We start from the raw sequence: 25,660 nt of genomic DNA, 5'->3' as shown, positions 1-25,660 counted from the left end.
GGTCGTTCTAAAAGTAAAAAATAAAATATCAAGGCCGAGATCTGCTGATAGTGATATATCTTGGAAAAAGGTTATTGGCCGCATTCCTTGTATCACGTGGTGACCCCCACTGTCGCTTCACTATAGCATCTTCGACGATACAGGGGGAGCCGCGCACTTCGTGCGCGGCGGGTCATACAACGTATGACAACGCATTCCCGTATAGTTTGTCATACGTTGTATGACCCGCCGCGCACGAAGTGCGCGGCTCCCCCTGTATCGTCGAAACTCTACAGTAGTGAAGCGACCGTGGGGGTCACCACGTGATACAACGTATAGTTGTGCCGGATCAGTTTCCGGTCCCAAAGTCTCCCAGTGGTTATTGCGATACAGTGGGAGCGGGTCAAACAACGTATGATAAGGCCGATTCACGTTGACGGATGTTACTCGTCTAAATTTCTTCGAAGTAGCGCGCGCCGCTTTCTTCTCGACGGCAAGAGCTACGAAGTAGCGCGCGCCGGGCCAGACCATTAACAATGGTCAACAATTCACGTAGTGGTTATTTAGCTTTTGGTGCAACTAATCCCCTGTCCATGATGGCGAATGGCGATTTTGTTTTTGTGTTTTGGTTGTGAGCAGGACTCTCAAATTATTTTGCTTCTTTAAGATACTTGAGGGAACCTTCGTGACTGCGTTCATTATGTATTTATATCTTTTGAAAGCCTAGCCTAATTTTTCAGAACTCTAAAACATGGTTGCAAAATTATTAAAGTAATTTAAGAACTTGATTTGTATTTCCGATTTTTGTTTACTGAAAACGATAACAGATAATAAAACAACATGATGATGCAAAAAAAATGGTGTTTAATTTTAATAGTAATACAGACAAATGAAATTTTGGAAATAAATCTATCTACAAATTTTCAATGCTAACATTTCTTACCAGTCCATTAGTTTGACTTTGCTCATATTAGGTAGTGCGCCATCGACAGTGAGCCGCGCGTGCCGACTGTAGGATGGTTTTTTAGCGCTAATTTCGGCCAGCACAATTTTCTTCAAACAAATAGATATTGAGTATCCTTTCCGACCTCCGATTGCAACAAAAATTGGTAAACTTACTCATAGACTTACAAGGAAAGTGTCCGAAAAATTTAAAGCATATCCAACTATCAAACATTATGTTACAGCTAAAAGCAGCGTATTTTGCCCCATTTTGATCACTATATCAACTCTGATAGCTACCAAATTTTTCGGACAGTTGTGAAAGCCCTATTGGAAGGTCGTCGCCAATTTTCAGAATGATCTCATTCAAGGAACTAGAACTGAAGATATATCCGAATAACACGACAAAAATCAACGAATTTGGTCAAATTACGCGACTTTTACAGCTAATTTTGCTCCAAAAGCCGCGCACCATCAAATATGGCACCTATACTAGGCGAAACTATACTAGGCGAAACTCACTGATTTTTTCAAAAAGGTATAACAAATTTGGTATTGCGAAAATTCTCACAGTCTCTAGAAAACAATGGTACAAATTTTTAAATCCGAGCAAGTTTATTTTTATCGTGCACCCCCTACTCATATTTGTACTCTAAAAGTATTTCTGATTCTATTAGCAGTCACGTGATAATACCCAGCCAATCAGACGCAATATTCAACCTCATAATCTACGCCCAAACAATAGAAACGTCAGTGGAAGCCTGCACTCCTTCCTGGTTGAATTCACACTTGTAGGTTCCACTATCATCAGGCTGGGGGCTCTTAAACCAAAGTCTGTATGTTCCTGCGACAAAGTGTGTTTTTAGTTTTAACAATCATATTCCAGCTGATGTTAATTTTTAGATACAAATTCAGACAACTCTCTATTTCAAAAAAAAGGAAGATATACCCACATTAAATTTGTGCGTCTAATTATATATAAATATATCGTTTTGAATCGCGTGATTGCAGTTGAACTATTACTAATCGAAACGAAAATTTTTTACAGCTAATTTTGCTCCAAAAGCCGCGCACCATCAAATATGGCACCTATACTAGGCGAAACTATACTAGGCGAAACTCACTGATTTTTTCAAAAAGGTATAACAAATTTGGTATTGCGAAAATTCTCACAGTCTCTAGAAAACAATGGTACAAATTTTTAAATCCGAGCAAGTTTATTTTTATCGTGCACCCCCTACTCATATTTGTACTCTAAAAGTATTTCTGATTCTATTAGCAGTCACGTGATAATACCCAGCCAATCAGACGCAATATTCAACCTCATAATCTACGCCCAAACAATAGAAACGTCAGTGGAAGCCTGCACTCCTTCCTGGTTGAATTCACACTTGTAGGTTCCACTATCATCAGGCTGGGGGCTCTTAAACCAAAGTCTGTATGTTCCTGCGACAAAGTGTGTTTTTAGTTTTAACAATCATATTCCAGCTGATGTTAATTTTTAGATACAAATTCTGACAACTCTCTATTTCAAAAAAAAGGAAGATATACCCACATTAAATTTGTGCGTCTAATTATATATAAATATATCGTTTTGAATCGCGTGATTGCAGTTGAACTATTACTAATCGAAACGAAAATACAAAATCAAATACCCTTCGCCTTGTTAATCTTCACTGCATCCGTTTCCTCAATTTTAGTGTCTTCTCCGGATTGTTGATTAACCTTGTACCAGTTGACATTGTTGGGATTGTTGGCATTTTCCAAATCAACATTAGTTAGTTGAACATCACATACGATCACCAAGCCTTTTCCAATTTTCTGGGTGCTTGCAAAGTTTTCCCTATTTTCAATGTCAATTGCAGCTGATCCTTCTTTAAGTGAAATCGTAACGGACACAGAGCATTTGTAGTTCTCTTCTTCACTCATTTCAATGAAGATGTTACCAACGTAGATTGCTGCGTCCTCAGCTTGGAAGTTTCTGAGAAACATTGTGTTTATAGAAACTGAATTGGAAAGATTATTATTCAAGTTATGTGTGCACACGTTTATTAGATATCAGCAAGGGATTATGTCTCGATGAACGACCATCTTTAACGAATTACCATAGATAATGATTAAAATCAGTAGTTTTATAAACATCTAACCTGAGAGTGAAACCATTGAACTTCTCCTTTCCGTCGCCTTGTGGGTCCCAGAGTTCATTGTTCTTTAACCAGGTGATGTCAGCGAATTTCCTCCACGTCTTCTTAACTTCTCCCACCAGCCTAACTTGAACTCTCTTGCCAGCCATTGTCTTGATGTTGTCGTTCTTTGGTTTCACTTCACAGTCAGTCGGAGTGAAGTCTTTGCAGTCACCCTTCTTTCCACGCTCGAACCCTTCATCACACTCACAGTAGTGGTTTCCAGCCGTGTTGAAGCATGCCTCATTTTCTCCGCAGGGTGATTCTCCAGCACACTCGTTAATATCGACACATTCTCCTTCCACAGCGCCGAATCCGTCAGAACAGACACACTCCCTAGACTTGAGATCTCTGATGAAGGTGTCCAGACAGTCACAAATATAGCTTCCTGGAACGTAGAGTCTTATATAGAGTCTTATATAGAGTCTTGTATAGAGTCTCATATAGAGTCTTATATAGAGTCTCATATAGAGTCTTCTATAGAGTCTTATATAGAGTCTTCTATAGAGTCTTCTATAGAGTCTTATATAGAGTCTTGTATAGAGTCTCATATAGAGTCTCATATAGAGTCTTATATAGAGTCTCATATAGAGTCTTCTATAGAGTCTTATATAGAGTCTCATATAGAGTCTTCTATAGAGTCTTATATAGAGTCTTATAGTTATTAATTATAGAGTCTTATAGTTATAAAGTAAATAAAATTGTTGTCATACTTTTAAGTTGAATAATGAATACTTAATAGCGGGAAAATTAGCGATTAGAAATATAGTGGCCGTATAGAGGCTGTATAAAGGCCATATAGAGGCCGTATAGAGGCCGTATAGTGGCCGTATAGAGGCCAAACCTAATCGCTCAATTTCCCTGAATAGCCCGGTCATCAGTCGTCAGGTAATTTTTACAGAAACTGTGCGGAAGACTCTAATATTGATAAATTAGAATGAGTGATGTAGACTTTGTCGCTAACCTTCAATGTTAGAGCACCTCTCCGCATCAGAACAAGGTTCATCAAGACACTCGTTATCATCCTTACACGTTCCTTGGTCTTCATAATACCCAGTCTTGCAATCACAAGTGTAAGAGCCGAGGGTGTTGGTACACCCTCCGTTACCACAGGGCGATTCAGCACACTCGTCTATATCCAAACATGTTTCCTCGTTAAACTTGTACCCTGAGTAACACTCGCACGTGTAGTTTGGTCCGTCTTCTACGCATGTTCCTGTCAAGAAACAGACGGTTAACAAATTATAAATTTTCTTTAAAAAAATAAAAAAATAATTTACCGACACGCCTTATATTAATAGGGAGTGGAATAAATTTGCCCATCAAAGTTTACTCGATATAATATAGTACTGTAGTATACTACTACTAGCAATCAATTCTAATAATCCCAGTAAATCTGTAAGCAAATTTCCGAGCGGCTTAATTAAGAAAACAGTAAAAGTTACGGGACTAGGGCTTGCGGTCTGTTTGGACTATCATACTCTCTCTATAATTTATAGAGAGAGTTCATACTTTCATACGACAATATAATGCGTGTCATCGAATATAATAGGCGGGTTTATACTTTTGTATTTCAACTGCGATAGTCTCGGCCGTGGGTACGGGTTACACTAGTAATGTCATAAAGTCAAAAATATATAATTTACATAATTATATTGTATTTGTTAGAACCCCCTCTTCACATTACACAAGTTCCTGTGTGTAGCAGTTTTAACGTAAGCTAGAATAGGATGGGAGGGGGGTTTAGAATGTGTAATTTCAACACAGCAGCTATGTGTAAAGTGGCTTGTGGAGGGGGAAGAGATCTAAAATATCAAAAATTTAGAAGAACGGACTTTACAATACATTTTAATTAAAAAAAGCACTGAGAGGGTATGAAATAACAAAAAAGCACTGAGAGAATATAAATAGTGCAATAAAACTCACTAACCATCACCACAGTTGTCAGTTTCACAGCCGCCCACAATCCTTGGCAGACACATTGGGAGATCCCGGACAATGCTACACACCTGATCACCCGGACACCTCACTTGCTCACAGGTCGGACACGCAGTCCTCACGTACTCATCTCTGGAGAATTGGGATTATTTTTAACACTGAATGTTATGAAACTGGTTAAGAAATTTGATTGTAGGTAGACTGTTATGAAACCGTCACTTGTAATTATATCTCGACGTTTGGAGGGCTTCTTACCCTGTCAGTTTGGCGCAAATAGCGGTAAGTTTGCAGAAGTTTCTATCATTCTCTGTCTTCAGACAATTGTCAATATGGCAGGAACCATCATCATCTACGTCAACACTTCCGATACTGTTCACAAGTGCTCTGGCCGCGTCGTTCATGTCCTGAAGATGGCATGGTGAAAGTCACTATTTCACTAAATTGTGATGATCACGGAAATAATATTTAAAACTGTTCTATCATCTATGTCTTCTAAATCAAACTATATAGCTGATGTTAGTCGTAATTTTATAGACAGGCTAAAAAGTGTTGTTCGATTACTGAGGACAAAATGAGAGTCTCCACTCACTGAAATCGATCATGATCGACTCACTCAAGAGAGCAAAGAATGACACGAAATATATATATTTTTAAATGAAGCTTCATCAGACGTACCTGAGTCCAAGGACTATGAAAGATGCAGCTCTCCATGAAATACCCTCCCGGACAGGAAACAGAGGGAGAGTGAGCAGATGAGTATCTGTACTCCACTGAGTGTATTGTATCTTGAGTACAGGGGTCTGGAACTGTGGCTCTAGTGCCACAGTATGCTATCGCCTGCAGAACGGTTGTTTTTATTTCATTTCAGTTACAATAACTTGGAGTTGGGTTGTTTGATGAGAGTCAGTGCTTGTTAAAAGCAATATTTTTATTAATCTGCATTTAACACTTACAATAACGGGGTACTTGCCCCTATTAGAGGCCCTAGCAATACACTTACAATGACAGGGTATTTGCCCCTGTTGGAGGCCCTAGCAATACACTTACAATGACAGGGTATTTGCCCCGATTGGAGGCCCTAGCAATACACTTGACAATACCATCCTCGCCTGATGAGATATAGACCCCATCAGCAGCACTTGGGGCACCATATGTGTGACACCTGCAATGACGTTTTTACTTTAAACACACATAATTTGTAAAGGAGAATTGAAGCAGCAAAATAAATTTAACGTATTATTTTCTCGTAAATTTTCTCGTATTGAAATATATTCCCATAACTCCGACAAATAGATGAACAGTTCACATCACAGTACCACACTTAGGAGTGGAAAATGAACTTTTATACAACATAATTACAGCCTCATGAAATTTCCAGCACAACATTTTCGCTAGCTCATTAGCTATCGAGAATTCCTGTTTAATTCCTTAGCTATTGTCAAACAGAGCAGTTGACGCCACCACTTATTACTCTTTATATTAGTTAAATTGCACTGCTGTCTGCTTAGCACACTGCTTAGCACAACATTAAATAAGTGGGAATATGGATCAAGCTCTTTTTCAACAGGGACAAAAGGATTTTGCGATTATTTTGGCCAAAAATCGCGATACCGCGAAATTTAACAGGCTATACATTAAACTATACATAAAATTTGTCGCAAATAATGGGAAAAATCGCGATTCCGTACATGCCGCGATTTCCTTTTGTCCCTGTTTTTCAAGGATTGAACGTTGTTAAAAGAGACGTTAGAAGCCCCCAAAGCTTGACGAATTAAGGAACTTTTATTAATTAATATTTTGTCGTATCACAGAAATATAAGTATTTATCAAAATTTAGATGACGAGACAATGTGAGAAGTATGAAATGTTCTAAACAGATGCGAGGATGAGATAAGAGGATGGGATAAGAGGATGGGATAAGAGGATGAGATTAGAGTATGAGATAAGAGGATGAGATAAGAGGATGAGATAAGAGGATGAGATAAGAGGATGAGATAAGAGGATGAGATAAGAGGATGAGATAAGAGGATGGGATAAGAGGATGAGATAAGAGGATGGGATAAGAGGATGGGATAAAAGGATGGGATAAGAGGATGGGATTAGAGGATGGGATAAGAGGATGAGATAAGAGGATGGGATAAGAGGATGGGATAAGAGGTTGGGATAAGAGGATGGGATAAGGATGAGATAAGAGGATGAGATAAGAGGATGAGATAAGAGGATGAGATAAGAGGATGGGATAAGAGGATGGGATAAGAGAATGAGATAAGAGGATGAGATAAGAGGATGAGATAAGAGGATGAGATAAGAGGATGAGATAAGAGGATGGGATTGGTTATGAGATTGAAGCTGTTTTACCTCATGACCACATCCCCCTGGTTACACTCAGCGTAACTAATCGCATCATCACCAACTGCTGGCTCACCGTACACCGTTCTCCCTGTAGTTAAAGCAATTTGATAATAATTATAACAATAAATCAAATAGTTTTGCAAGAAGGTACTTACAAATGGTATGAACGGGGATGCAAGAAGGTACTTACAAATAGTATGAACGGGGATACAAGAAGGTACTTACAAATGGTATGAACGGGGATGCAAGAAGGTACTTACAAATGGTATGAACGGGGATGCAAGAAGGTACTTACAAATGGTATGAACGGGGATGCAAGAAGGTACTTACAAATGGTATGAACGGGGATGCAAGAAGGTACTTACAAATGATATGAACGGGGATGCAAGAAGGTACTTACAAATGGTATGAACGGGGATGCAAGAAGGTACTTACAAATGGTATGAACGGGGATGCAAGAAGGTACTTACAAATGGTTTGAACGGGGATGCAAGAAGGTACTTACAAATGGTATGAACGGGGATGCAAGAAGGTACTTACAAATGGTATGAACGGGGATGCAAGAAGGTACTTACAAATGGTATGAACGGGGATGCAAGAAGGTACTTACAAATGGCATGAACGGGGATGCAAGAAGGTACTTACAAATGATATGAACGGGGATGCAAGAAGGTACTTACAAATGGTATGAACGGGGATGCAAGAAGGTACTTACAAATGGTATGAACGGGGATGCAAGAAGGTACTTACAAATGGTATGAACGGGGATGCAAGAAGGTACTTACAAATGGTATGAACGGGGATGCAAGAAGGTACTTACAAATGGTATGAACGGGGATGCAAGAAGGTACTTACAAATGGTATGAACGGGGATGCAAGAAGGTACTTACAAATGGTTTGAACGGGGATGCAAGAAGGTACTTACAAATGGTATGAACGGGGATGCAAGAAGGTACTTACAAATGGTATGAACGGGGATGCAGGAGCCGGTAACAACACTGAACTCGTAGTCTTCTCCACACTTGCACTCGTAATCATCACTCCCAACTGGAGCACACACGCCGTTTTCACCACATCTGTTGTAAGAGAGTTGCTTTATAACAGGGTACAAGTCTGTAATCTAGAGCTAATTATTAGGAGACAAAGCTCTATTCTCTAGATTCCAAACTTTAAGTTAACAACTCTACCCCGCCTACGTTCAAATCAGAAAGAAAATGTTTAAAAATCAGTAACATATCACCAACCTGTCATTATCATCGCAGCCAGTTTGCTTCTCCACACAAGTGGGCGCCTCTTCATCTTCAGGGTCATCATCCATATCCATCATGACACACTCCTCACTCTCTCCACAGTGGTATCCATCACAGGTGCTACACACTGCTGAAGCGTACGCTTCTGAATCCTCGATCAGCTGACAGACGGCAGTTACCTCACACCAAAACCGGTCAGCTGCACAGTTCGGAAGAGCACAATCTTCCTCGTTTGGAATCACTCCCTTATCATCAACATTCTGGCCATTTAACTTTCCGGTCCATGGGCTCCGTGCATTGCACAGAATCTGTTCGTAACCAGCGGGACACTGAAGACTTGGACTGTGTCCTCTGGAGTGGAGGTTCCGGTATTTGGGGAGGTTAGGACCGTTGCAGGGGTCGGCAACCTGTTCAAACTGAGAACACACCGCTCTAGCAACAGCACCGGAACCATTATATCCGTTAACAGCGACACACACTCCACCGTTATCAGGCTGCACAAATGCCCCGTCGCACTCAGCTTTACCAGCCCTCCCAGTCTGGGCTTCACAGTACGTAACCACGTAGCCCATCGGACACCTGGCTACAGACTGTGCGTCATCTGAACCTCCAGACTTGTCCCCCACAACTTCTTTATCAGTCGTTTCAATGACAGGAGTGTCATCTCCGTACACCTTCACTTCACAGAGGGTTAGAGACGCGAGATCATTCACAATCTTGACAGAGTCTCCAACTATTCCCTCGCCACATACCAGTTCGTAATTGGACTTGAGAGGATGTTGCTCAATAGTTCCACAGGATATATCCCCTACGAAGACCTCAGCTCCGTTGAGTCTTTCAGAGCAACAGTCTACCCTGTTCCTTATCCATACCTTCTCCACAACGAACTTGTCTCCAAGATCTACCTTCCACCAGCCGGCCCCGGCAGTGTGAGTACACGTACCCCTGTAAAAGTAACACTTGTAGATGTGGAGGTGAAACATATTTGTTGTGTCACGTGACGATGATCTGTTGAACCCGATTGGTTAATCACGGTCACGAGGAGGACACAAGTTTCACCTCCCCGGATTACCAGAGTCCATATCTATTTGATATAAACGTTACATTATCAACAATACATGTTGGTGATCACAAAAACAAATCTCTCACTGTTTTTAAAAGGAGATAAGAACTTACGCGCTGTATTTGCCGCACTCCTTGCCATCTACAGCCCTGCTGGATACACCACCCCATCCAGTAGTGGATTGGGAGGTGGGCTTGAGGTACGCTAGATTCACCAAGTTATCAGAGGAGAGAGCATTAGGGTCGGATAGGACCTTGATGGAGGGGATGTTATTGATTAGTGGGTTAATTATGTTATTAACGACATCTGGGTCCCTACCCTCGCACAAGATTATTCTCAATTTTCTTGTTGTGTCCACAACTATACCGTTGATCAGAGTCACATCTGATGACTTCAGTGAAAGGGCTGATGACTTCAGTGAAAGAGCTGGTGACCTAGTGAAAGTGCTGGTGACGATGAGAAAGACCATAAACCAGGGATTCCTTCGGGAGCATGTAAGATTATATCCAAAGTTTGTTCGCCAATGGGGTGTGTCTGGGTGTCAAAGATCTTCAAGGTGGGTGCTACTTGTGATGAACTCTAGAAGGATGGGATGGTAATACTCGGTCTGGCCGTCTGGAAGCCCATAGAATTCCAGTTCAGAAACCGAGTAAGGAGGTGCGGCTACTGATGAGAAGCCTCCTTAAAGTTTATTTGGGTTAGAAACGACATCTGGGTCCCTACCCTCGCACAAGATTATTCTCAATTTTCTTGTTGTGTCCACAACTATACCGTTGATCAGAGTCACATCTGATGACTTCAGTGAAAGGGCTGATGACTTCAGTGAAAGAGCTGGTGACCTAGTGAAAGTGCTGGTGACGATGAGAAAGACCATAAACCAGGGATTCCTTCGGGAGCATGTAAGATTATATCCAAAGTTTGTTCGCCAATGGGGTGTGTCTGGGTGTCAAAGATCTTCAAGGTGGGTGCTACTTGTGATGAACTCTAGAAGGATGGGATGGTAATACTCGGTCTGGCCGTCTGGAAGCCCATAGAATTCCAGTTCAGAAACCGAGTAAGGAGGTGCGGCTACTGATGAGAAGCCTCCTTAAAGTTTATTTGGGTTAGAAACGACATCTGGGTCCCTACCCTCGCACAAGATTATTCTCAATTTTCTTGTTGTGTCCACAACTATACCGTTGATCAGAGTCACATCTGATGACTTCAGTGAAAGGGCTGATGACTTCAGTGAAAGAGCTGGTGACCTAGTGAAAGTGCTGGTGACGATGAGAAAGACCATAAACCAGGGATTCCTTCGGGAGCATGTAAGATTATATCCAAAGTTTGTTCGCCAATGGGGTGTGTCTGGGTGTCAAAGATCTTCAAGGTGGGTGCTACTTGTGATGAACTCTAGAAGGATGGGATGGTAATACTCGGTCTGGCCGTCTGGAAGCCCATAGAATTCCAGTTCAGAAACCGAGTAAGGAGGTGCGGCTACTGATGAGAAGCCTCCTTAAAGTTTATTTGGGTTAGAAACGACATCTGGGTCCCTACCCTCGCACAAGATTATTCTCAATTTTCTTGTTGTGTCCACAACTATACCGTTGATCAGAGTCACATCTGATGACTTCAGTGAAAGGGCTGATGACTTCAGTGAAAGAGCTGGTGACCTAGTGAAAGTGCTGGTGACGATGAGAAAGACCATAAACCAGGGATTCCTTCGGGAGCATGTAAGATTATATCCAAAGTTTGTTCGCCAATGGGGTGTGTCTGGGTGTCAAAGATCTTCAAGGTGGGTGCTACTTGTGATGAACTCTAGAAGGATGGGATGGTAATACTCGGTCTGGCCGTCTGGAAGCCCATAGAATTCCAGTTCAGAAACCGAGTAAGGAGGTGCGGCTACTGATGAGAAGCCTCCTTAAAGTTTATTTGGGTTAGAAACGACATCTGGGTCCCTACCCTCGCACAAGATTATTCTCAATTTTCTTGTTGTGTCCACAACTATACCGTTGATCAGAGTCACATCTGATGACTTCAGTGAAAGGGCTGATGACTTCAGTGAAAGAGCTGGTGACCTAGTGAAAGTGCTGGTGACGATGAGAAAGACCATAAACCAGGGATTCCTTCGGGAGCATGTAAGATTATATCCAAAGTTTGTTCGCCAATGGGGTGTGTCTGGGTGTCAAAGATCTTCAAGGTGGGTGCTACTTGTGATGAACTCTAGAAGGATGGGGTGGTAATACTCGGTCTGGCCGTCTGGAAGCCCATAGAATTCCAGTTCAGAAACCGAGTAAGGAGGTGCGGCTACTGATGAGAAGCCTCCTTAAAGTTTATTTGGGTTAGAAACGACATCTGGGTCCCTACCCTCGCACAAGATTATTCTCAATTTTCTTGTTGTGTCCACAACTATACCGTTGATCAGAGTCACATCTGATGACTTCAGTGAAAGGGCTGATGACTTCAGTGAAAGAGCTGGTGACCTAGTGAAAGTGCTGGTGACGATGAGAAAGACCATAAACCAGGGATTCCTTCGGGAGCATGTAAGATTATATCCAAAGTTTGTTCGCCAATGGGGTGTGTCTGGGTGTCAAAGATCTTCAAGGTGGGTGCTACTTGTGATGAACTCTAGAAGGATGGGATGGTAATACTCGGTCTGGCCGTCTGGAAGCCCATAGAATTCCAGTTCAGAAACCGAGTAAGGAGGTGCGGCTACTGATGAGAAGCCTCCTTAAAGTTTATTTGGGTTAGAAACGACATCTGGGTCCCTACCCTCGCACAAGATTATTCTCAATTTTCTTGTTGTGTCCACAACTATACCGTTGATCAGAGTCACATCTGATGACTTCAGTGAAAGGGCTGATGACTTCAGTGAAAGAGCTGGTGACCTAGTGAAAGTGCTGGTGACGATGAGAAAGACCATAAACCAGGGATTCCTTCGGGAGCATGTAAGATTATATCCAAAGTTTGTTCGCCAATGGGGTGTGTCTGGGTGTCAAAGATCTTCAAGGTGGGTGCTACTTGTGATGAACTCTAGAAGGATGGGATGGTAATACTCGGTCTGGCCGTCTGGAAGCCCATAGAATTCCAGTTCAGAAACCGAGTAAGGAGGTGCGGCTACTGATGAGAAGCCTCCTTAAAGTTTATTTGGGTTAGAAACGACATCTGGGTCCCTACCCTCGCACAAGATTATTCTCAATTTTCTTGTTGTGTCCACAACTATACCGTTGATCAGAGTCACATCTGATGACTTCAGTGAAAGGGCTGATGACTTCAGTGAAAGAGCTGGTGACCTAGTGAAAGTGCTGGTGACGATGAGAAAGACCATAAACCAGGGATTCCTTCGGGAGCATGTAAGATTATATCCAAAGTTTGTTCGCCAATGGGGTGTGTCTGGGTGTCAAAGATCTTCAAGGTGGGTGCTACTTGTGATGAACTCTAGAAGGATGGGATGGTAATACTCGGTCTGGCCGTCTGGAAGCCCATAGAATTCCAGTTCAGAAACCGAGTAAGGAGGTGCGGCTACTGATGAGAAGCCTCCTTAAAGTTTATTTGGGTTAGAAACGACATCTGGGTCCCTACCCTCGCACAAGATTATTCTCAATTTTCTTGTTGTGTCCACAACTAGTGAGTTCTTAGTTAGACAAAAAACACAGCGTGAAATGTTTGATGAGAATATAAATGTTTAGAATTAGGAAACAGATGCTTTACATTAAAATTGATTTAATGAGCTGGGACAGGTGTTTTGCAAAACTAATTATTGTCCTTTTCCGATAGACTTTGCATATTACTTTTTAATCTTAACGAATTAATGTTTAATTTAAACGACATTTAAACGAGTAGATCATGGAAAACAGCTCGTATCCTACGTCTTGCAAGACATCTGCCCAATATGTCATAATATAATGAACGACAGCATGCAAAGTGCTAACCAAACCTTATCTCATAAATTCTTATTTTAAAATTTTAAAATTCCCAAACCTGTACTTCACACAGCGTCAAATAAGTCCCCTCAGCAGCCTCAATCCTGATGTTAGTTGCCATTCTGTACTCGGTAGTATCACTAGCACACCCCTTCTTGTACACACGTTGTCCCTCCACGTATTCGAGTCTCCCGCATAGCTCACCATCAGCGTATATCTTAACATTGTTGATACGATCCTGGCAACAATCTTCCCTGTTATAAATAACAATCTTCCTGACTGCAACCGGTTCAGGAAACTCCAGGTTCCACCAGCCATCAGCCAGGTCCCCGTTGTGTGAGCAGCTTTTACCCTGAAAGTAGGCTCCACTGGCACTGCCATCTATAGCACGTGCAGCTACCCCTTCCCAACCTGTGCTGTCTTGTGTAGCTACACCCGACTGGGCTATGTTTATAAACTTTCCTTCCCGCTCCGATATCCTCGCTGTAAGGTATCGTGTGGTTGGTAACAATTTTAATACTAATTTAGTTAATTATTATTAGATAAGTTAATATTAATAATGATTCTTTTAATATTATTACTAAGAAAGATTGAGGGATTTAAATGATCTAACGATTGTAGAGATTTCAAGTTTTCTCCACGATAATTCAACGTGAAACGCAAATATATAATAAATTAGAAAAAAGCACCCTTCAAGTTCAACCTACCAAGAACCTCAACTTCACACAGTGTAAGTATGCCCTCTTGGGTTATCTTGATAGCAATACCAGTTATATCACCACAATCCACCACGTACACGTTCTGTCCTGCCATGTACTCAACTGTTCCGCATAGGTTGTTGTTGACAAAAACCTGGTGAAGGGAGAGGGTTAGGGGAGAGGGTGAAGGGAGAGGGTTAGATTTAGATGCGAACTTTTGTGAATTTACAGAACAAATATGTATAATAAAACTTAATGTTTCACAATGAAGAAAAGTTTCAAACAAATAGAAGCAACGTTTAAGTGAAAGTGAAAGTGAAAGTGAAAGTGAAAGTGAAAGTGAAAGTGAAAGTGAAAGTGAAAGTGAAAGTGAAAGTGAAAGTGAAAGTGAAAGTGAAAGTGAAAGTGAAAGTGAAAGTGAAAGTGAACGTGAAAGTGAACGTGAAAGTACCTGAACCCCATCAATCCTTTCGGCACAGCAATCCACCCTGTTGTGAATAACCACCCTGCTCACCTCGTACTTGTCTATCAAATCCACCTGAATAATATGTGTAACTACAATTTGTATATTTTATCCAGAGTTTCATACCTTAATGCCAAGATTTTTAGAGTCTCCTTTTTTAGTACCTTCATATTAAATCATTAACATAAGGTATAGTAAGTATAAGTATAATTTGGATAATTTTAAAATTAAATCCACCATCCATAGGTTGAAGTCAGTAGATCCGCTGTGAGTACAAGATCCATCCCAGTAGTCGCCATTAGATCGTCCATCAGTTGCTCGATTTGGAGACCCCGACCATCCCTCACTGCTCTGCCAAGTGGGAAATCCTGGGCAGTCACAATGTTTATAACAAAACTCTGCGATAGTTCATGGAAACATGCTCTAAGAAATTCAAAACAAAATTGCATTGACGATACTAAAACTCCATAATGAAGGGTATACGAACCTGAAACAATGTTTGTAAGAGGTATCTCATCAGAAGGAGCTCCAACAACCTGCACTTCACAAAGAGTCAGGGGGTTGTCGTTCTGTACAACTTTAACACTTCCCCCAACAGCACCGTCACAATCTACCTCGTATATAACCTTCCCCGCTTCGTATGCCACCTCACCGCAATACACGTCCCCTACATACACCTGTACAGATTGAGCATGAGACAAGTGGAATTAAAGATTTGAAGATGTTTGGGGTATTTGAAGAGAATATCAATCAAATTTAAAACTGCTCTTTAGCTGAAACTTTTAAAAGTTGTAAAAGTCTAACCTTAGCACCATTAATCCTCACTGAGCAGCAATCAACCCTGTTGTGAATAACAACCTTGCTCACTGCAGAGTTCTCAGCCAAAGTAGCCATCCACCAATTATCCTTGGCCCCGTCGGAGTGAGTGCACGAGTTAGCCCAGTAGTAACCATTAGTGTTACCATCAATCCCTCTGCCTGCGTCTCCGTTCCAACCGATGCTACTTTGACTAGCTGACACCATCTCCAGAGATACTCCCCCGGATATCGACTGGAATGAAAGATTTAAAAAATAAAATGTACAGTTTTGTCATGAATAGAGTGAATGATGATAATTTTAAAATTAAAGTAAGTAGATAAATCACGTGTCCATATTCAACGTCAATAGCGTTAAATTAGTTGAACGAACTTGAATGGGAAGAGCAATATCAGTCCAGACCATCCCAAGACTGCCTCCAACTAGCCACACATACTTAACATCTTCAAGAGCAAACCCCGTCCTGTAGGGAAAGGTAGATCCTAGTTTGTTGCCGTTGTGGTAGATTTCAAACTCGCCCTCAAGGCATTTGACGTCCACTTTGAAGGACTTGCCGTTTTGAAAGTCTGGCAGGGCGGTACGGAGTTCTGTTTCCCAACCTGCCTGTTTCTTGGAGTTGAGTACAACCTAGTGGAAGTTTTAGTTGTTTACTAAGTGCATTGGTTAGTCGTAAAATATAAATAGCGAGACTTTCATTTCCTCATTTATGAAACAACGATCACAGGCTATTGATAAGATATAAGTTTAGCTGGTTCGGAAAGAAAACAAACAGTTCTAATCAGACTTATAAACTACGGCTAATGTTAATTAATTAATTGGTTGATTGACAAATTAACCATACCTTATTCTCGCTAGGAGGGGGTCTGAAATCAACGTGGATCATAAAATACTGTTCATTCTCCATCATAAAATTGACACTGAACTTGCTAGAACCAGTAGCATAGATACCCCACGCTGACACAACGTCTCCCACAGCCAGAGGTTGTTCCAGATAGTTCTTTACTCCAGTCGAGGTGGAGAAGGGACTGCCAGAGCTGGTTATTGGTCCGTTAGGGAGTTGTAGGGATGTCCATTTGAAGCCGTTGCTGCCTCCGTGCAGAACAACTGTGGAGGTTTTGTGTGAGATGTCGTTCACATATTACTAAATATTAACTTTTTGATGTGATTTTGTTTGCCGATGTAGCTACATACCACCTTGTTATGAATTGAAGCATCGTTCAAATATTACGTAAGTCAGATTTTGGAAATTTAAACCCCCCTCTCCCTCCGTAAACCACTCTAAACATATAAATTATCATGCATAATGACAGTGATTTACACTTACAGTGACTTACCTTGGTTAGCTGTGTTCATATCCTCACGACCCGCATGAGGGAAAGTAAGAGACAGCTGCTCTCCGTTGAAATAGATCTTGTATTCGCTGTCTGTAACCTCTATCTTCACCTCGAACAAGGTATTCGCAGCAAAGTTACTTTTGCTAAATCCTGGCCTGGCGACACGTTGTGGTGGTTTATTAGTATAATTTAAATAGTTATTTGCTTTTTTAATTATTTAAATAGTTAGTTGCTTCCAGTGTTAACCAAGGTGTACAATTACAGGTGAACTGTATTTGTTTTGACACGTGACAGTAATTAATCACTGTCTCGTATCAGAATTCAGAACAATATGGTTCACAGTACAATATGGTTCACAGATCCAGATCTATTCATCATGTTCGTGTGTACTACTACTAGTAGTAGTATACTACTGTGTCTGTACACTATAGATGTGGATACTGACGGGGAGGTGATAATTGTTTGTTTACGTTTTAGGTGGCGCCTCTATTCAGCAGGTTGAAGAGGTGATGCAAATTTTATATTATAGAACGCTTGTAACACTTGTAACTCCTTCTTGTTACCCCCCTTTGAAGGTCCCGAATTATTTTCTGAACAAAAACTTAAAAATAACCGAGAAATCGACCTTCTTATTAACTCATTTTGATGACTGTTACTAACCTAAAATTGCACGAAAAATCGATTTAACTAGGTTTCAGAACCTATAAACACTTCCTCATCCCTCAAAATGGATGTTTTATATACCTTATCGGACCTTATTTGGACGGACATTACTTGAACGCTGGAGGCCCTAGCGTTCATCTTAATGTCCGTTCAAATAAAGTCCGTTCATTTAATGTCCGTCCAAGCTAAAGTCCGTTGAATTTTTAAAAATTTTTTTCCATTTTGAACTTTTTGTCCAGAATTTGACAACTTTTAATTTCAGTCAATTTCAATAGCTACCAATAGACTAAACTATACCGTTGAATCAATGAAAAAGTTATTATAAAATTTTAACGATCTAAATTGTAAATATCACATTATGGCATGATCACTATCTTGATCTAAATTTGTTTGCCCATACAGTTGATCTACAAGGGAAAAGCAAAGCAATCTCTTCCTAAATATACATTTCCGAAAGACTTTGAGGTTATTTTTAACGAGAACCATTGGGCAAATGAATCTACAACAATAGGTTTATCGAGAACATCATAGTACCGTATGTTAAGTTGAACGACGAAAAGGTTCTCCTTGGTCTGCCGGAGGCACAGAAAACTTTTCTAGTATATAATGATGTTTTCAAGGGTCATTTGACGGAAAAAGTCAACGAAATTATGGCACTCAACAACATAGTTCATGAGCTAGTCCCCGCCAACATGACAAACTTGTTTCACATTTCAGCGTCTAGATATCACGGTAAATCGTGTTGCTAAGGACATTGTCCGACGTTGTTATAGTTCATACTACTATACTACTCAGGGGAGGTAATGAAACAGATAAGTGCTGGGAAAGCTCCACGTGATGTTAAGGTTAACCTAAAGTTGTCTAAGATAAAACCACTTCACGCCGAATGGCTCTTAAAAGTTTACACTGAAATGCAGGACCGAGCGCGAGGTAGTTTGATAAAAAAGGTTTCCAAAAATCGGGTATTACTGATGCTTTATAAGCATGGTATATTTAATGCACGAAAACCCATTTGATGAAGATGATATGTGATATTAGACAATAATCATGTACACATATTTTAACATGTTTACTAATTAAAGACTGCTTTTCTTGCTTACTGTATGAAAAATTGATTTAGAAATCATTTGCTAAAATTAAAAAAACTTTTAAAAAGCTTGGATCAGAGCAGGATGTTACTAATAGAATAAATAAAGCTAACTCTGTCTTCTGGTCATTTGACAAGCTGTGGTGACAGGGATCAGAGAGGAGTCAGATAACTGAGAAGAGAAAGATCAAGCTCTACGACTCACTAGTAGTATCAGTGCTCCTGTACAACTGCTGCTGCTGGCCGTACCTCAGCATGTTCTAGAGTCTGTAGATGTTGTTCAGAGGAAGCACCTCAAGCGCATCCTACACATCTATTGGCCTAGCTCAATATCTAACAAAGCCCTCTACGCTCGTACCCAGACCAGGCCCCTTTCCGAGAGAGTGGAAAAGGCACGGTGGACAATGCTAGGTCATGTTCTACGCAGTGACAACGACACGCCTGCCTACCAGTCTCTGTTATTTGCTACACTAGGATGTCAAACACTAAAGGGACGAGTGGGTAGACACAGGACTAATTTGTATGATATTATTGTGAAAAAGGACCTATTTAAGAGACAAATTTATTTGAAAAATGAAGATGATTTTACCAACTTAGTGAACTTAGCAAGAGATAGAATATTATGGAGGAGTTTATTTACTTTGAGACATATTGAACGAACGAGTCTTCGTAAGCGTAAATAGGCCAGCACTTTGCTGAGCCTCTTTAGGTGCTCTTTTGTTTATAAATGTTATTATATATATATTTTAAAAAAGATGAAAAAAAATTCGGATTTTTGGTGGTTTTGACTGCCTTCTAGCGTTCATATTAATGTCCGTTCATAATTATGTCCGTTCAAGTAATGTCCGTCCAAATAAGGTCCGATAAGGTAGTTAATACGAGCAACAAGCAACATATATTTTGATCCTTCGGTTCTACTCATGACCTAGGGCCTAGGGAGTTAAGCTGAAACCGAAAGATCGAGGCAATCCTCACCTTAACTGATCAAACAGGTACCTACAAACACAATTTTCAGATAGAAATGTTCGTTGCAATATGTTTATTGCAGCTTTGCAACTTGAGTGAAGAGCAGAGTACGAAAACACACAGCAGATTAGCAACTCATTTTGGTGACTGTTTCTCTCCTACCATTGTGCGAGACATCGATTTAGGTTGGTTTCACAGCCCAACAACACTCAAAATTCATGTTTTACTCAAACGAAGAACATTTTGATTCTGCAACGAAAGAACAAGGATATCGTCTCGTTAACAACTCGAACAGGTACTATCACAATTTTCAGAGCAAAACACGATAGCTAAGTCAAAAGGAACACAATGAAGGTAGGTAACCAACACCATGATATAACAATCATAATAACAACTGAATCAAATTTTTTTCTGAACGACGGGCAGCCATGCACTCTGTGATCCTGACCGAGCGACCAATTGTAATAGAGGTATTATGTCACGTGACGCCGATCCGTCCACTCACAAACAGGAAGAGTGAGCAGACGGATATTATATATATCGTTTGTTAACTTTTCTTATCTGTATTTGACCCTCTGTTCAATTTGTTATCTCTACCACAGCTTGGCTCGGCAATTTCAAGGTGCTTATATCTGTACCGCGGTACACACGCCATGGTTACGTCATGAACTAGAAATAGTTGTACAGAATACAAGTCACATTCACATTTCACATACTTGAATTAACATTTTAACCCTAATTTTGATAGCTTTGAGCAACTAAAGTTCGTGGCTTTCAAGTGTCACCATACTCTAACTACACTAGTGAATTTTATAAATTCATAAGGTAAAACCTACAGGAGGACATGACAATTAGGGTTAAGTTTGACCCAATTTCCCGAGCTTACCAGGAATTCTACCATGTGTCAGGAGCCGTTGGGACGCTCAATGTAAATAGTCCACCCCGGGTTTGACCAGGTGACATTTGAATCCACCGCTGTAGTATTGGTTGTTATCTATCATACGTTCAATAATCACTGTTCTAACAGTAACCTGTTACTCTGGTCGGCACCTCTTCTGCATCTGCATGAGATCAAATGAGAAACTGAGAGGGTGCACGTGAACGCTAACAGGGTGCATGTCAGCACATGACCCATGAAGCAAATTCTTAGTTGCCTGTTTAAATTCCTTCCTCATTTATCGTTTTAGTTGAAAATTCCTTTTTTAATCAATCTTCAGTCAGAACTTTAAACCAGGGGAAGCGATCCATAATTGGCATCCGTACGGCAAATATAATGTGGTGTGAAGAGTTTATAAACACGTTCATCAAGTTATTCTGTTACACCCAATGTTAATCTTCTTTGTTAACAATAGCCTCGTGATGCTAAGGAGAATATTTCAACTAATGTTAAGATTCGCTGAGACCTATTGACGGGGCATGTTTTACATTTTCTTATTGTCCTGCTGGGTTGTTGACCAGCCGCATAGAGCTAGCTCTGTGAGGCTGGTCACTATACCCACGTTCAACAATTTATTGCATATTTTTTACACGCTAACCTAACCAACTGATGGTCATATTGATTATCATGACAAAAATTTTATTTATAATGAATCTGGTTACTACATTTAAACCCAATTTAACGTGGAATTTGGACGTGTCACAGTTCAAATTTGAGTGAGCCACCCTGTCAGGCTGTCAAAAGCTGTCTAGGAGATAGTCGGCTCGTAAATGTAAAAACCGCCGGATATGAGTTATGACCGGTGCCGGGGTTTCTCATGATGATCATAGTTCCATACCTCTGTAGCTATTCCCACGATAGAAATCCTATTTTGATTCACGGCCGTGATGATTGGATTTCCAGTAGATTTCATTAGAAGTCGAATCACTTCGGGTTTATCTTGATAACTTTAAGCTATTATAAACCAATTGCTCCTCCTCTCACTAACTATCGGACGATTTACGTACTAAAGTTCTGTAACTGAGTTTTGTGTAAAAGAGACAGCATGCTCGCTCAAGCAGAAGTGATTATTAAGTTTATTGACAGTTGGCTCGGGTAAATGGGTCAAACTAAATCCTTGTCATGTCCACCTGTAGGTTAGTAGGTTCCACCAGGATCTCGAATTTATAACGTTCATTAGTATATAGTAGTATATTATTTTTGTTTTTATTTTTTTTGAGGTACTCATCACGCATTTTTGCTTTATTCGGATACAATTTTGATTTAGTCTTCTATATTCAATTATTTAAATTTTATCGTTAAAACTTCATTCCATTGGAAATATTACAAATCAGCCAATTGTAATTGAGAATTTTTGGGTTGTGGCAATTATTCTTAAAAACCTAGAAATGCCTCCTAAGTTCACAGCTCATATTATTTGCCCATTTTTCTCCTTCTGCACTTGGGGCCCAATGTAATTGCTCGACTTTTCACCAGGTCTCTCGAGGCCTTTTGTTTGGTTATTTGGGTGTATTGGTGTCCCCTGATTGTTATCATCGCTGTACACTTGTCAAGGCATTTTTTGGTTTCTCTAGTCCATTTTTAGAAATTCTATACAACATTGATATTGTAATAAATTCTGATGATAATAATTGAAAGATTTCAATAAAAAAATATATATAGTGACATTCGAAAAACACGAACTTTCGTTATCGAACTTTAGTACGTAAATCGTCCGATAGTTAGTGAGAAGAGAAGCAATTGGTTTACAATAGCTCAAAGCTATCAAGATAAACCCGAAGTGATTCGACTTCGAATGAAATCTACTGGAAATCCATTCATCACGGCCATGAATCAAAATAGGATTTCTATCGTGGGAATACTAATAGCTACAGAGGTAGGGAACTATGATAATTATGAGAAACCCCGGCACCGGTCATATCTCCTAGACAGCTTTTGACAGCCTGACAAGGCGGCTCACTCAAATTTGAACTGTGACACGTCCAAATTCCACGTTAAATTGGGTTTAAATGTAGTAACCAGATTCATTTTTGTCATGATAATCAATATGACCATCAGCTGGTTAGGTTAGCGTGTAAAAAATATGCAATAAATTGTTGAACGTGAGTATAGTGACCAGCCTCACAGAGCTAGCTCTATGCGGCTGGTCAACAACCCAGCAGGACAATAAGAAAATGTAAAACATGCCCCGTCAATAGGTCTCAGCGAATCTTAACATTAGTTGAAATATTCTCCTTAGCATCACGAGGCTATTGTTAACAAAGAAGATTAACATTGTGTGTAACAGAATAACTTGATGAACGTGTTTATAAACTCTTCACACCACATTATATTTGCCGTATGGATGCCAATTATGGATCGCTTCCCCTGGTTTAAAGTTCTGACTGAAGATTGATTAAAAAAGGAATTTTCAACTAAAACGATAAATGAGGAAGGAATTTAAACAGGCAACTAAGAATTTGCTTCATGGGTCATGTGCTGACATGCACCCTGTTAGCGTTCACGTGCACCCTCTCAGTTTCTCATTTGATCTCATGCAGATGCAGAAGAGGTGCCGACCAGAGTAACAGGTTACTGTTAGAACAGTGATTATTGAACGTATGATAGATAACAACCAATACTACAGCGGTGGATTCAAATGTCACCTGGTCAAACCCGGGGTGGACTATTTACATTGAGCGTCCCAACGGCTCCTGACACATGGTAGAATTCCTGGTAAGCTCGGGAAATTGGGTCAAACTTAACCCTAATTGTCATGTCCTCCTGTAGGTTTTACCTTATGAATTTATAAAATTCACTAGTGTAGTTAGAGTATGGTGACACTTGAAAGCCACGAACTTTAGTTGCTCAAAGCTATCAAAATTAGGGTTAAAATGTTAATTCAAGTATGTGAAATGTGAATGTGACTTGTATTCTGTACAACTATTTCTAGTTCATGACGTAATCATGGCGTGTGTACCGCGGTACAGATATAAGCACCTTGAAATTGCCAAGCCAAGCTGTGGTAGAGATAACAAATTGAACAGAGGGTCAAATACAGATACTAAAAGTAAACAAACGATATATATAATATCCGTCTGCTCACTCTTCCTGTTTGTGAGTGGACGGATCGGCGTCACGTGACATAACACCTCTATTACAATTGGTCGCTCGGTCAGGATCACGGAGTGCATGGCTGCCCGTCGTTCAGAAAAAAATTTGATTCAGTTGTTATTATGATTGTTATATCATGGTGTTGGTTACCTACCTTCATTGTGTTCCTTTTGACTTAGCTATCGTGCTTTGCTCTGAAAATTGTGATAGTACCTGTTCGAGTTGTTAACGAGACGATATCCTTGTTCTTTCGTTGCAGAATCAAAATGTTCTTCGTTTGAGTAAATCATGAATTTTGAGTGTTGTTGGGCTGTGAAACCAACCTAAATCGATGTCACGCACAATGGTAGGAGAGAAACAGTCACCAAAATGAGTTGCTAACCTGCTGTGTGTTTTCGTACTCTGCTCTTCACTCAAGTTGCAAAGCTGCAATAAACATATTGCAACGAAAATTTCTATCTGAAAATTGTGTTTGTAGGTACCTGTTTGATCAGTTAAGGTGAGGATTGCCTCGATCTTTCGGTTTCAGCTTAACTCCCTAGGCCCTAGGTCATGAGTGGAACCGAAGGATCAAAATATATGTTGCTTGTTGCTCGTATTAACTATAAAACATCAATTTTAATAAGAAGGTCGATTTCTCGGTTATTTTTAAGCTTTCGTTCAAAAAATAATTCGGTACTTTCAAAGGGGGGTAACAAGAAGGAGTTACAAGTGTTACAAGCGTTCTATAATACATAATTTGCATCACATCTTCAACCTGCTGAATAGAGGCGCCACCTAAAACGTAAACAAACAATTATCACCTCCCCGCCAGTATCCACATCTACTATCCTGTTTAATAATAGTACCTACTCCATATATTATGTAGTAGAAATCAAGTGAGCTTAACGTGTTTTGGGGATATTTTGTTACTCCGCGGTTACTCAGTGATTACTCAGTGATTACTCAGGGGTTATTCAGGGGTTATTTAGCGGTTACTCAAGGGATTCCAAGTAAACATGGTATCTCAAATATTGAGGTCACACACACACGTGCTGTATGATATATTGGTTACTTTACCGATACTAGTGGTCAATTAGATTTCAGATTTATCATAATATGGAAATCAAGATTTCTATCAGTTAGTACCTGATCTCAGTTTTCCACCCGTTATTGAAGTTGTTCAGGACCACTACGTTGTTATAAGGACGGAAGTCTACGTGAAGGTGATACAGTGAACTTGATCCTCGGATGTTGACACTGAAAAATAATTATTAATGATATGATCATGTAATACCTTATCATGGACCTTATTTGGGCATACATTGTTTGGAAGAACATTATTTTGGGTGGATATAATTATGGGCGCCATAATTTATTTGAACGTAGTCGAAAATTCGAACGGATTTAGAATCGGTCGGACTTGATGAGGCCGAATAAAGTCCGCTAAGGTTATGTTTTAATCTACGTCAGGGATCAGATAAGCCGATAGTTTCATTCATTCTGTCACTTATCACTAATAATATAAAACAAGAGGTACCTGAATTTGGAGGTGGAATCATCCTTGTAAACACCCCAAGCTCTGATGACGTCACCAGCCTCTAATTGCTTGTTCAACTTGTACTCAACACCCTCCTCAGCATCAAAAATGTGACTTTCTGAAAGTATTATTGTTCACAGAGTTTGTAGTAGTATTGATGTGGAACTACCTTATCGGCCGTTATTTGACCGGAAGTTGCGTTAACGGACATAATTTAATTGAACGGACATTAAAAATGAGCGCTAGTGCCTCCAGCGCCCAATTATTGCCCGTTCAAATAAAGTCGGATAAGGTAGATAGTACTAGTAGTCCATCCTGTAAACACGGCTTGTAGAAAAAATAAACATCTAACTTACGACTGGCCCAGAGCACATGAATCAATCCCAAAAGAGTGACAGAAAATAGTCGCCTCATCTCGAACAACTTAGTTCTAACCGACTTACGTACAAATAAGAAATTAATTGTAAAAGTGCAGAGC

At 40.2% G+C, this 25,660-nt stretch overlaps 1 protein-coding gene across 2 annotated transcripts; it reads right to left on the bottom strand.

Annotated features, from left to right (window-relative positions):
- Nucleotides 1-823: 823 nt before the first annotated feature.
- On the bottom strand, nucleotides 824-25,660 carry LOC134813946 (uncharacterized). Of its 2 annotated transcripts, XM_063821890.1 has the most exons (25): nucleotides 25,539-25,660; nucleotides 25,183-25,300; nucleotides 24,792-24,902; nucleotides 16,918-17,072; nucleotides 16,425-16,687; nucleotides 15,956-16,210; nucleotides 15,572-15,817; nucleotides 15,255-15,444; nucleotides 15,005-15,135; nucleotides 14,756-14,842; nucleotides 14,314-14,458; nucleotides 13,665-14,089; nucleotides 9,821-9,960; nucleotides 8,639-9,589; nucleotides 8,355-8,470; nucleotides 7,401-7,482; nucleotides 6,090-6,204; nucleotides 5,718-5,879; nucleotides 5,298-5,446; nucleotides 5,035-5,174; nucleotides 4,069-4,320; nucleotides 3,069-3,492; nucleotides 2,577-2,902; nucleotides 2,244-2,367; nucleotides 824-1,765 (listed from the first exon to the last, which is right to left on the bottom strand). In XM_063821890.1, the coding sequence occupies exons 1-24, from the start codon at nucleotides 25,594-25,596 to the stop codon at nucleotides 2,252-2,254; spliced, it is 5,157 nt and encodes a 1,718-aa protein (XP_063677960.1). In that variant the 5' UTR covers nucleotides 25,597-25,660; the 3' UTR covers nucleotides 824-1,765; nucleotides 2,244-2,251. The 2 variants fall into 2 exon arrangements, with proteins under 2 accessions (XP_063677960.1, XP_063677961.1); XM_063821891.1 differs by lacking the exon at nucleotides 824-1,765 and having other exon boundaries at nucleotides 2,177-2,367.

This window comes from Bolinopsis microptera, chromosome 4, assembly GCF_026151205.1.
Source record: "Bolinopsis microptera isolate Bmic1 chromosome 4, MBARI_Bmic_1.0, whole genome shotgun sequence".
NCBI lineage: Eukaryota > Metazoa > Ctenophora > Tentaculata > Lobata > Bolinopsidae > Bolinopsis > Bolinopsis microptera.
Note: the sequence above shows the minus strand (reverse complement) of the source record. Positions and strands in the feature narration are given on the sequence as shown.

Bases quoted from the DNA above. Each gene is read 5' to 3' on its own strand.
- LOC134813946 (XM_063821890.1), bottom strand. From the start codon at position 25,596: ATGAGGCGACTATTTTCTGTCACTCTTTTGGGATTGATTCATGTGCTC. The intron at 24,903-25,182 runs GTACCTCTTGTT...ATTATTTTTCAG, and splicing joins GATTCCACCTCCAAATTCAG to TGTCAACATCCGAGGATCAA. The intron at 14,843-15,004 runs GTGGATTTAATT...CATATTATTCAG, and splicing joins CTGACTTCAACCTATGGATG to GTGGATTTGATAGACAAGTA.